General features: G+C 35.8%; 1 protein-coding gene across 1 annotated transcript; it reads left to right on the top strand.

Moving 5' to 3' along the window:
- Nucleotides 1–10,185: 10,185 nt before the first annotated feature.
- LOC124976502 (40S ribosomal protein S24-like) lies at nucleotides 10,186–10,635 on the top strand. The gene has a single exon (XM_047539367.1). The coding sequence runs from the start codon at nucleotides 10,186–10,188 to the stop codon at nucleotides 10,633–10,635; it is 450 nt and encodes a 149-aa protein (XP_047395323.1).
- Nucleotides 10,636–10,963: the final 328 nt, after the last annotated feature.

Consider the following 10,963-nt stretch of genomic DNA (forward strand, 5'->3'; position numbering starts at 1 on the left):
GATCCTACATTTTCTTATGGAAGTTGCATCATTTTCTGGTTTATTTCCTCTGTCTTTGATTCATTTTGAATTCCTTTTTGTGCAGGGTGATAGATAAGGGTCTGGTTTCATTCTTCTACATGTGGAAAACCAGCTTCCCCAGCACCATTTTTTTAAAAGGCTCTCTCTTCTCCAATGTCTATTTTTGAAAGCTTTGTCAAGGATAATATGTCATGTGCCTGAGTTCTAGAGTTCACGAGTTCATGTTCTGAGTACATAGAATGTAATTAGAATTGATGTTCAGGACTACCATCCTTACCCATGCAAGGGCCTCAATAAGTTATAATGCAACTGAGTCACAGTGTTGCTGGAAATCACTTATCAAAGACAATGAAGCAAAAATAGGGCCAAATAGAAAGGGTCTGAGTTCCAGAAGCACCACTTGAAGAAACTGCCAATCAGTAACACTCATTTGTATTTTAAGTGAACACTAAGTAGACTTCTTTCATGTTTGACCTACTTTTTGAAAAAAAAAGTTAGTTGGAGAAAAATAATGTGACAGGTAGCATCAAATATTAACATTTTGATGTTGTGAAAGCAATCTGTGAATGAATGTATTGACAAGTAATTTGGTTTTATTCCCTTCAAAGTTATGATTCTAAAATTATAGGAAGAATTAAGGAAATAATTTTTTTAGAGACTGAGCACTTACTTGGAGGAAATAGAAAGTGAATGTCAGTGAATAAATTTACCAATAGATTACCATTAGATCTTATTCTGATATGATTTGTTTTTTAAAGTATGATATTATGTCTTTCTGTATTTAAGAAAGCATAATCATTCTTCCTTTAGTTTTAATTAAAACCTGAAAAGCAGACATAACAACAACCTTATATAGTGGGCAATAATGTGGAGTGGTCATGGGGTAATGCAAAGGTTTAAAGACAAGCTCCTTCGAGGACCTTGAATCAAATGGGCATAGCTACAGGAAAAAATTTTTAGAAAAAACTGTCCACCCCAACAGCATTTGGTTAATAGCAATAAGAGAGGAACTGTAAACCCAACTGCAAGAAATTGGCCCAGGCCAATTTTAAAGCTCTTAAAAGATTGAAAGGGTAAGTAGAGTAAAATTTTTGTTAAAGTCAGTCACAGAAAACAAAGTCATAATTGAAGTTTAGTTAAAATGTGGATGCTTAAAACTTCCTTTCATATAATGTCATTTTTAGATGTTATAGAATTAAATTAGAACTATTAGCAGTAACAAATTCTTTTTTAATTTTATATTTGTTCTTTTTAGTTATACATGACAGTAGAATGTATTTTGACATATTACACATACATGGAGTATAACTTCCCATTCTTGTGGTTGCACATGGATGTGAAGTTAGACTGGTCATGTATTCATATATGCACATAGGAAAGTTATGTCTGATTCATCCTACTGTCTTTCCTATTCCCATCCCCCTTCCCTTCCCTTCATTCTCCTTTGTCTAATCCAATGAACTTCTATTCTTCCCTCCTCCACCCTTATTTTGTGTTAGCATCTGCATATCAGAGAGAACATTGGTTCTTTGGTTTTTTGGGATTGGCTTATTACACTTAGTATGATATTCTCCAGATCCATCCATTTGATTGGCAAATGCCATAATTTCACTCTTCTTTAATGCTGAGTAACATTTCATTATGTAAATAAACATTTTCTTTATCCATTCATCTGTTGAAGGGAACCTGGGTTGGTTCCACAGTTTAACTACTATGAACTGAGCTGCTATAAACATTGATGTGACTGTGTCACTACAGTATGCTGATTTTAAGTCCTTTGGATATAGACCAAGGACTGGGATAACTGGATTAAATGATGGCTTCATTCCAAGTTTTCTGTGGAATCTCCATACTGCTTTCCAGAGTGGTTGCACCAATTTGCAGTCCCACCAACAATGTATGTCTTTTTCCCTACATCCTCGCCAACATTTATTGTTATTTGTATTCTTGATAATTGCTATTTTGACTACAGTGAGATGAAATCTCAGTGTAGTTTAATTTGCATTTATATAATTGGTAGAGATATTGAACATTTTTCATATAATATATATCCTTGTTGATCAATTATATATCTTTTTCTGTGAAGTGTCTGTTCCGGTTATTTGCCCATTTATTGGTTGGCTTATTTGGAGGGTTTTGGTGTTAAGTTTTCTGAGTTCTTTATATATTCTGGAGATTAATGTTGTATCTAAAGTACAGGTGGCAAAATATTCCCATTCTTTAAGCTCTCTCTTCATGCAGAAAAAAAAATTCTTTTTTATTTTTACAGGCTGCATTATGACTCATTGTACACAAATGGCGTACATCATTTTGTTTCTATGTTTCTACATAATATAGATTGACACCATTCATGAAATCATACATGTACATAGGGTAATAATGTCTGTCTCATTCCATAATCTTTCATACCCCCACCCCATCCCCCTTCTCATTTCCCTTTACATAATCCAAAGTTTCAACATTCTTGTCTTACCCCCTACTCCCCCAATCCCATTATGTATCATCATCCACTTATCAGGGAAAACATTCAGCCTTTGGCTTTTTGGGACTGACTTATTTCACTTAGAATGATATTCTCCAATTCCATCCATTTACTTTCAAATGCCATCATTTTATTCTTCTTTATAACTGGAAAATATTATTTAATTGCTCTATTTCACCTATTTTTGGGTCTATAACTTCAACTCCTAACCACTGTGACTTCACTTATGCTATTCTTGCTGTCCTTCACTTTCTGTCCTTGCTAAAAGAAGCTCACCATCCTTCTTCAGAAGATCACATGGTAGCTGTTAAAACTCCATATATTACATATGGCAATTGCATATATTGCAGTCACTCACACATCTCTGGGCATTTAGGTATAATCTTTTAACCACACCCAATTTCAAGGTATCAGGGAGGTATTAGGTCATGTTGCAAAATACTGATGAATGGACTAACAACTAGCAGACAGACTAACAGACTAACAACTCCTTCAATCTTTCTTTAAAAGAATATGAACTAAAAGTGAGAGTTTATAACACTTTAAGCTCTTTCATGCAAAGGTTCTTATTGTCTTTATCTTTTTTACTTAAAATGCTCTAAGGACCATGGGTTCTCATTTTGTATCTAATTAATTTTTTAAAATGAAAGAATTTCCTATAGCAAAAAAAAAAAAAAAAAAAAAACACACTGAGAAAATATAAGTACTACATACAATCTGCTCCAGAACAATTTTTCCTGGAAATAGCTCATGTATTTCTCAAGATCATTGCTGAAGTTTTGACAACTAGCTCCCAGAAAGATTTATTAGCTGTTTTGCAAAATTTTATTTCTTCCTTTTTACTTTTTAAATAAATTTGAATTGTAGCATTTCACAAATACATTGCTATACCACTCAGAGTTCAGTAAAAAAAAAAATAATAATAATACTTTAAGCAGAAGGAAATTTAGCACAGGGAATTAAAAGCTTGATTAATTCCTGTAATTTTTTAACTCATAGTCATCATTAAAGATGCAACCTAATTTTATGACCATCAGACCATTTACACTATCTCTCAATATCTTACTGTGTATGCTTCAAAATGTCCTGTCCTAGGCCTTTGATGATATTTATCTCATATGGCATCATTCCTTCACTCAGTCATTCAGTCAGATATTGTTGAGTAACTCCTGTTTCCTAGATGCTTTTCCATTCACTGTTAATATCATAGAATAAAAACTTCTTCCCAAATGTAATTTACTTACTGAACTGGGAAACCACAGAAAATTTGAGGTAATCTGATGAATTCAGTGGTAGATATGATACTCCACGTTTAAGCAGAGGCAACTAGTCCAAAGTTGGAACTGAGGTTCGAGCCCAAAAGAGGGTAATGGATTTGTAAAAATATTAGAAGTTGTTAGAATAGAAAGGTTATTTTGAACTTAGAGCCAGTCTGCCTAAGGAACACATCTAAGAAAAGAGAAAAAGTCTGAACTCACATCATCAGCAATGATGTAAAAAATCATCAATAAATATATAAGGTATAAGTAGAGGAATATATAAAAATCAAACTGAGGAAAGGAAAGAACAGAGGAGAAGAACAGAGGAATGCACCAATATAAAAGCAAAGAAAATGGAGTTTTCTTTGAGAAAGTGGTCAGCCTGGTCAAATACCACTAAAAAGTCCAACAAAATAAGAAATCATAGTTGAAAACTTATTTAACCCCCCAAAATTAATTTTGACCCTGGCAAAAATTCAATGAAGTTGTGAAGGAGGACAGAATGTTGCAAGCTGAGGAGTGAGTGAGACTGGGAAGTAGAATAGGTATAACCTCAGGGTTGGCTACAAAGAAGGGGAGAGAGAGACTGGAACTGAAGGGGTGTGCTCACTTAATGAAAAGCTATTAGGTTTTTGGTTTTCACTTTCTATGACAAAAGGATTAAGCAATCAGTAGGGAAAGGGGCTTGAAGGTAGAGTGCAGACAGGTGTAGACCAAGGGACTGACCCTATGACTGTGGTAGAGGGCGAGATACAGGACACAAATGAAGGGATTCAACTTGAACAGGGGATTAAAATGTCTGTCATTTATTGTTATAGGGAAAACAAAAGAAATATGAGGAGAGATCTTTTTTTACACTAATATGTTCATATCATCAAGAACTATCTTGTCCGTCACCCATTATTAGAGATGTGTTAAAGTCAAAAACAGTGCATTTATTCTGTCCTCCAAAGCTTTCTTTTATTTAAGTAATCCATCCACATAGAAAAAAATAATAATACATACTTCAGATAGAGCGCTAATTTACAGAATATATAAAGAACTCAAAAAACTCTACACCAAGAATACAAATAATCCAGTCAACAAATGGGCTAAGGAAATGAACAGACAATTTGCAGAAGAAGATGTACAAGCAATCAACAGATACATGAAAAAATGTTCAACATCTCTAGTAGAGAAATGCAAATCAAAACTACCCTAAGATTTCATCTCACCCCAATTAGAATGGCGATTATCAAGAACACAAGCAACAATAGGTGTTGGCGAGGATGTGGGGAAAAAGGTACACTCATACATTGCTGGTGGGGTTGCAAATTAGTGCAGCCCCCCTGGAAAGCAGTGTGGAGATTCCTCAGAAAGCTTGGAATGGAACCACCATTTGACCCAGCTATTCCCACTCCTCGGCCTATACCCAAAGGACTTAAAATCAGTATACTATAGAGATACAGCCACATCAATGTTCATTGCTGCTCAATTCACCATAGCCAGATTGTGGAACCAGCCTAGATGCCCTTCAGTTGATGAATGGATAAAGAAACTGTGGCATATATATACAATGGAATATTACTCCGCCATAAAGAATGATAAAATTATGGCATTTGAAGGCAAATGGATGAAATTGGAGAATATCATGCTAAGTGAGATAAGTCAATGTCAAAAAACCAAAGGACTAATGATCTCGCTGATAAGTGGATGAGGACATATAATGGGGGGTGGGAGGGGTTAGCGCTAAGGTTAGGGTTAGGGAGAGGGGGGCAAGAATGGAGGAAGGAAGGACTATATAGAGGGAAAAGAGGGGTGGGAGGGATGGGGGGAAGGAAAAATAATAACAGAATGAATCAACCAATATTACCCCATGTAAATTTATGATTACACAAATGGTATGCCTTGACTCCACATACAGAGAAACAACATGTATCCCATTTGTTTACAATTAAAATAAAGAAAAAAAATAATAGCAATCTATAATTATTATTTATTTATAATAGCATTATATTTATATAATAAATAAAAATAAATGATATTTTATAATAAACAATAAAAATAGCTATTTCCCTCCCAAGAAACTCAGTTCTCCTCAAGGGAAACACTATTATAGTTTATGGAGAAATATCTGTGCATTCACAAATATATGCATAAACACATTTTTAAACAAATGACAGCACACCATTCTCTTATTTCGCTTGGTACTATCTCTTAAACATTACTCCTTATCAGGATATCTATATCTATCTCAATTCTTCTATTGGGGAACTGGGGAGGGGGGCCAGGAATTGAACTCAGGGCACTCGACCACTGAGCCACATCCCAGTCCTATTTTTTGTATTTATTTAGAGACAGGGTCTCACTGAGTTGCTTAGCACCTCGCTTTTGCTGAAGCTGTCTTTGAACTTCGATCCTCCTGCCTCAGCCTCCAGAATCACTGCGATTACAGGTGTGTGCCAACAGAGCTATGTTGTTTTCCATTCTCTGAATATACACACCATGATTTTTTGAATCAGTTGCTTATTAATGGACTAGTATTTGTTTCTAGAATCCAATTATGACAAGCACTGCTGAAAAATTATTAGTGTACATAGACATTTGAAAAATATTGAAAGTGAAACTGTTGAGTAGAAAAGTGTGAGCACTTTTTTTTGGTCAATGTAGCCACATTTCCCTTCAAAGAGGTTTCAGTGTTTTATTCATTATTGTTGCTTTCTCTTTATCCTCAGCATGAAAGGCTGGCTCTTCATGCATGCTGCTAGTGGTTCCGACTCTTCGTCTGACTTGACCCCTGTCTGCCCTTCAGATCTATGGCATGCAAGACTGATGACCACAAGAAATTAACATCTGGTGGGGAAGGCTGCACCTACCACCCACAGCCACAGAGACCCACCGAGCTGCCTCACTGTTTCAGTATGGGCATGTGATGGAGAGATAATCCTGCAAATTCACTGGCTCTGAAATAAATCAGGTCATTGCCATGGAAGCCCCACCACATTTTTCAAATCACACATTTTCTGGGGAATTTTCATGTTCTGGCTTCTTGATTTCTATATTTCTAAAATATAGTACATGTTTTTTTTCTATATTTAATTACTAAGAATGTAGTACATTTAATTACATACCATTTCTCGGGCTCATGAAAAACTATATGACATTTAACACAGATTTTGTCATAATTCTGTAAACAATAGGGGGAAAGTCCCCAGGGAAATATGCTATCAGCACAGGACCTGAGTAAGGGAATTATTATTGGTGTTATTATTATTACTTTTTTTGGTTGCTTTTTGGGTTTTTTTTTCTTTTATTTTGTAGTTATTGGAACACCTTTAAAAAATGTTTTTTTGACATACCTTAAAAATGTTTTTATTGGTCATGTGATCAATGTATAATCTAAGCATGTATGGAAATAAAAGTGAATTCCACTAATGTGTACAATTGTGTTAATGATTATTTTTTTAATATTTAAAACTGCTTTTATTTATTTTTTTTACTTGTTAATGTTACTTTTTTTATTATTATTACTTTTTAAGTTTTTAAGTTTGGCATCTGTGTTCAGATGCCAAATACATGATAGAATTCCAGACAATTGTTCTACTATTTGTGGCTGTAAGGCTTATGAAAAGTTCAGAAGTTCAGTTTGGGCACATACGATTGGAAACAAAATATGATTACAATTGAATGCCAACCCAAGTGAAACATCAGGCCATTAATCAGCTTTAAATTCTGGTGACCTTAGTGTACACAGAGGTTTCCTGCCATGATTTTCTAAGACTATGAGACCCTGGAAGTATGTCCAAAGGGAATTATGGAATTCTCAAAAGATCCTGACAATACAACTAATTTTAATTCACCTTCTTAAAGTTAATTGGAGAGTTTACAATGCATTGGAGAAAAAGAGAGGGAGCTTAATTAAGGCATCAAGTAATTCAACAGCCCAGAACCTCAGCCTAAAGATACCAAATTTTCAAAACTGCAAATCTTATTATATCACTTCCTTGCATTCCATCCTTAAGCATTGGTTCTCCCCTGAAGGATCCAATTCCACCTCCATAGCATATGTATATAAGTGCCTGCATTTCTAACATCATCTCCTTGCAGGACCCCACATTCTTTCTATGTTCAGTTGGGCATTAGGGCCTTCCGCATACCACTCCTTCTACAGGTAACCATCTTCCACCACCCTCCCACCTTGTCTAAAGAATTTCAGTACTCAAAGCTGAGCTGAAATGTCAGCTTCCAGGGCTGGGGATATAGCTTAGTGGTAGTATGTGCAGGGTCCTGGGTTCAGTTCCCTGTACTTAAAAAAATCAGTTTCTGTGAAACATTCTCTTTCATTTCACACCAACCCTTTACTCTCAGTATGACACTCCTATGTGCTTCTTTGGTATCATATGCTTCCCTCTCTTAGCAGCTACTTTGATTGGTATTATTAACACATCTGTATTTTCATAAGCCAGAAGTTTCTTAAAAAAAACAACAAAAAAAAATGATCTTATCTTATACATCTGTGGATCATCAATACTGACTATATCACTTGGTATGTGACTGGAGTTTAAGAAGTTTTGACTGCTCAAGAGTTCTGTGTTTAAAATCTCAAATCTACAGGTCTACATCCCACCATCAATGAAATTAGAGAGTAGACCACAGAACTCTGTCAGCTCCCAACAAAACTCCTTTCCCATCCTCTCAAACCTTTATCCATCCCACGGCACTCGGCCAGGGACAGCATCAATACTAATTCCATTGTGCCCCTTTTCTCAGGACGGCCTGATCTAACTGCATCAGAAGTAGAAAAAGATTCTCCTGGTTTCTTTGGCTGCTTCCAGGATTTTATGTCTACCTCCTCTCTAAAAACCATGTTTTGAAATTCAAGCATTCTTTGGAGGAAGAAGACAGACGTAAAAAAAAAAAAAAAAAAAAAAAAAGAGAGAGAGAGAAAGAGAGAGAGAGAGAATGAAGGACACACAATAAGTTATTTATTCAAGATTACTAATGAAAGCTCCCAGTATACTAAGCCTAACTCACCACACTCCCATGACCAAGGATAACCTAAGATGCCTCAGAGGTGCACTAACATACTAAGCACTAGTTACATATGTGGCTACTGAGCACTCAAAATGTGGCTATTCCAACCTGATATGTGTCCTAAGTATAAAATTCACATAAAATTCCCAAGACTTATTGTGAAAAAAAAAAAAGAATCAAAATACCTTGGGAATAATTTGATGTTGATTACATGTTGAAATGATACTTTGATATATTGAACAAACAGATGATACAAATTAATTTTGGTGCATCTTTTTAATTTCTCTGTGGTATCTAGGAAATTTTATTTGTGCCTCAATATTCTTCTGGACAGTTCTGCTTTAACGTTCACATGTCCTTAACCAAGAGTCAGAGGCTGGCTCTCCTCCCACCTAAGCCCAGACACATGGAACTGTTGCCCATGGTGCAGGAGGCTTTTGATCCAAGAGAGATCCAGCCTGCTGAACTAGACAGTGTTTCTGAGCTTCAGAGACTCTGCCTTTGAGACCCAAAGAATGGGCCACACTGACCAGTCCTCAGTAAATTCGTTCAAGTTCCAAGAGTCGAAACACCTTGGTGGACCTGATCTTACATTTCTTCCCAGGACCCAAAATGACTCCTTTCTTTCATTTTACCCCTGGATATAATACAACTAAAAATTGTGTTCAATGGGATGAAAGAAGCTGCCTGAGCTGGAGGCCTGGCCTCTGAAGAAGGCAGATGGCTGCCTCATTGAAGTCATTCTCTCTGGCATCAGAAAGCAAAGCAGAGACACCAGGTAAGGCAGAATGCTGCTAGAGTTGGGAGGGAGATGTATTCATTTGAGATCTGCTTATAGGCCTTTTATTTTATTCATTTATTAATATGAGGTGCTGAGACTCGAACCCAGTGCCTCACACATGCTAGGCAAGCCACTGAGCCACAACCCCAGTCCCGCATCTTCTTTTATTGAGGAAAAGCCATAACAGTGACATCAGGAGCAAAAAGTGAGCAAACAGAGACAAGATTACAGCTGTGGAGGCTGCTGGAGAAGAGTATAGTGGACATGTTAATAAGATAATAATCAAAAAATGACTGACATTGGTAATGTACTTTGATTTTGCAAACATAGTACATGTGATCTCTTATTTGATCCACGTAAAACCCCAAGAAATATCCTTTTAAGACATGAGTATGAGAGTTCTAATTTGCTGAAGTGAAGCCAGAAGGCAGTCATCAAATTTTGTGCCATGAATCAGATTTTTAGCATAAATCTACCAGAAGACAAATGAATAAGGAGGAATATGACAAAAATAACTTTTTGATTTGAATTTACACAGATCTCCCTAAATAACCAAAGCAGGTTTCTTTCTTTAAAAATCAGCACTTCTGTCTCTTTTCCTCCCTGGCTTACTAAGGATGGGTCCCAACATGAATGACACAGCAACTACCCAGACCAGGAAGCACAGGACCAACCAGCTACTTCAGAGGAAAGAAATGGTCTTTGATGTCCTTCACCCTGGGAAGGCAGCAGCACCTAAGACAGAAGTTCAGGGAAAGCTAGCCAAAATGTACAAAACCACACCAGGCATTACCTTTGTGTTTAGATTCAGAACTTATTTTGGAGGTGGCAAAAAAACTGACTTTGACATGATTTATGTTTTCTTGGATTTTTCAAAGAAAAATGAACTTAACTATAGACTGGCAAGACATGACCTGTATGAGAAGAAAAAGACCTCAAGAGAACAGCAAAAGAAACATAAGAACAGAAGGAAGAAGATCAGCAGGACGGTGAAGGCACATGTTGGTGCTGGTAAAAAGCTAAAGCAGGGAAGATTCTGTGATGACATTTTCTTCAGTAAGTGTGCAAATTTTTCATGAGCGTGATAATAAACTGCAAAAACTTCAAAAAATAAAAATCAATACTTTTTTCTTTATGGAAATGTAATAGGAATAGGATCATATAAAATTTAAAAAGAAGTAAGAAAGCACTGGTATTCATACTTCTCAAAAATAACTTATGCATTTTGAGGCAATTAGTTTTAATAATAAGATATATTTATTGAGGGCCAGGCACTGCTATAAATGCTTTCATGTATTAACCATTTAATACCAAATACTCTATGATATAGAAATGATATTAGGATAATCTCCAATTAAAGTTGAGAAAACAGACTAATAACAATTTGAGTAATTTTCCCAGAGTCAA

The sequence above is a fragment of the Sciurus carolinensis genome, chromosome 2 (assembly GCF_902686445.1).
Source record: "Sciurus carolinensis chromosome 2, mSciCar1.2, whole genome shotgun sequence".
Classification (NCBI taxonomy): Eukaryota; Metazoa; Chordata; class Mammalia; order Rodentia; family Sciuridae; genus Sciurus; species Sciurus carolinensis.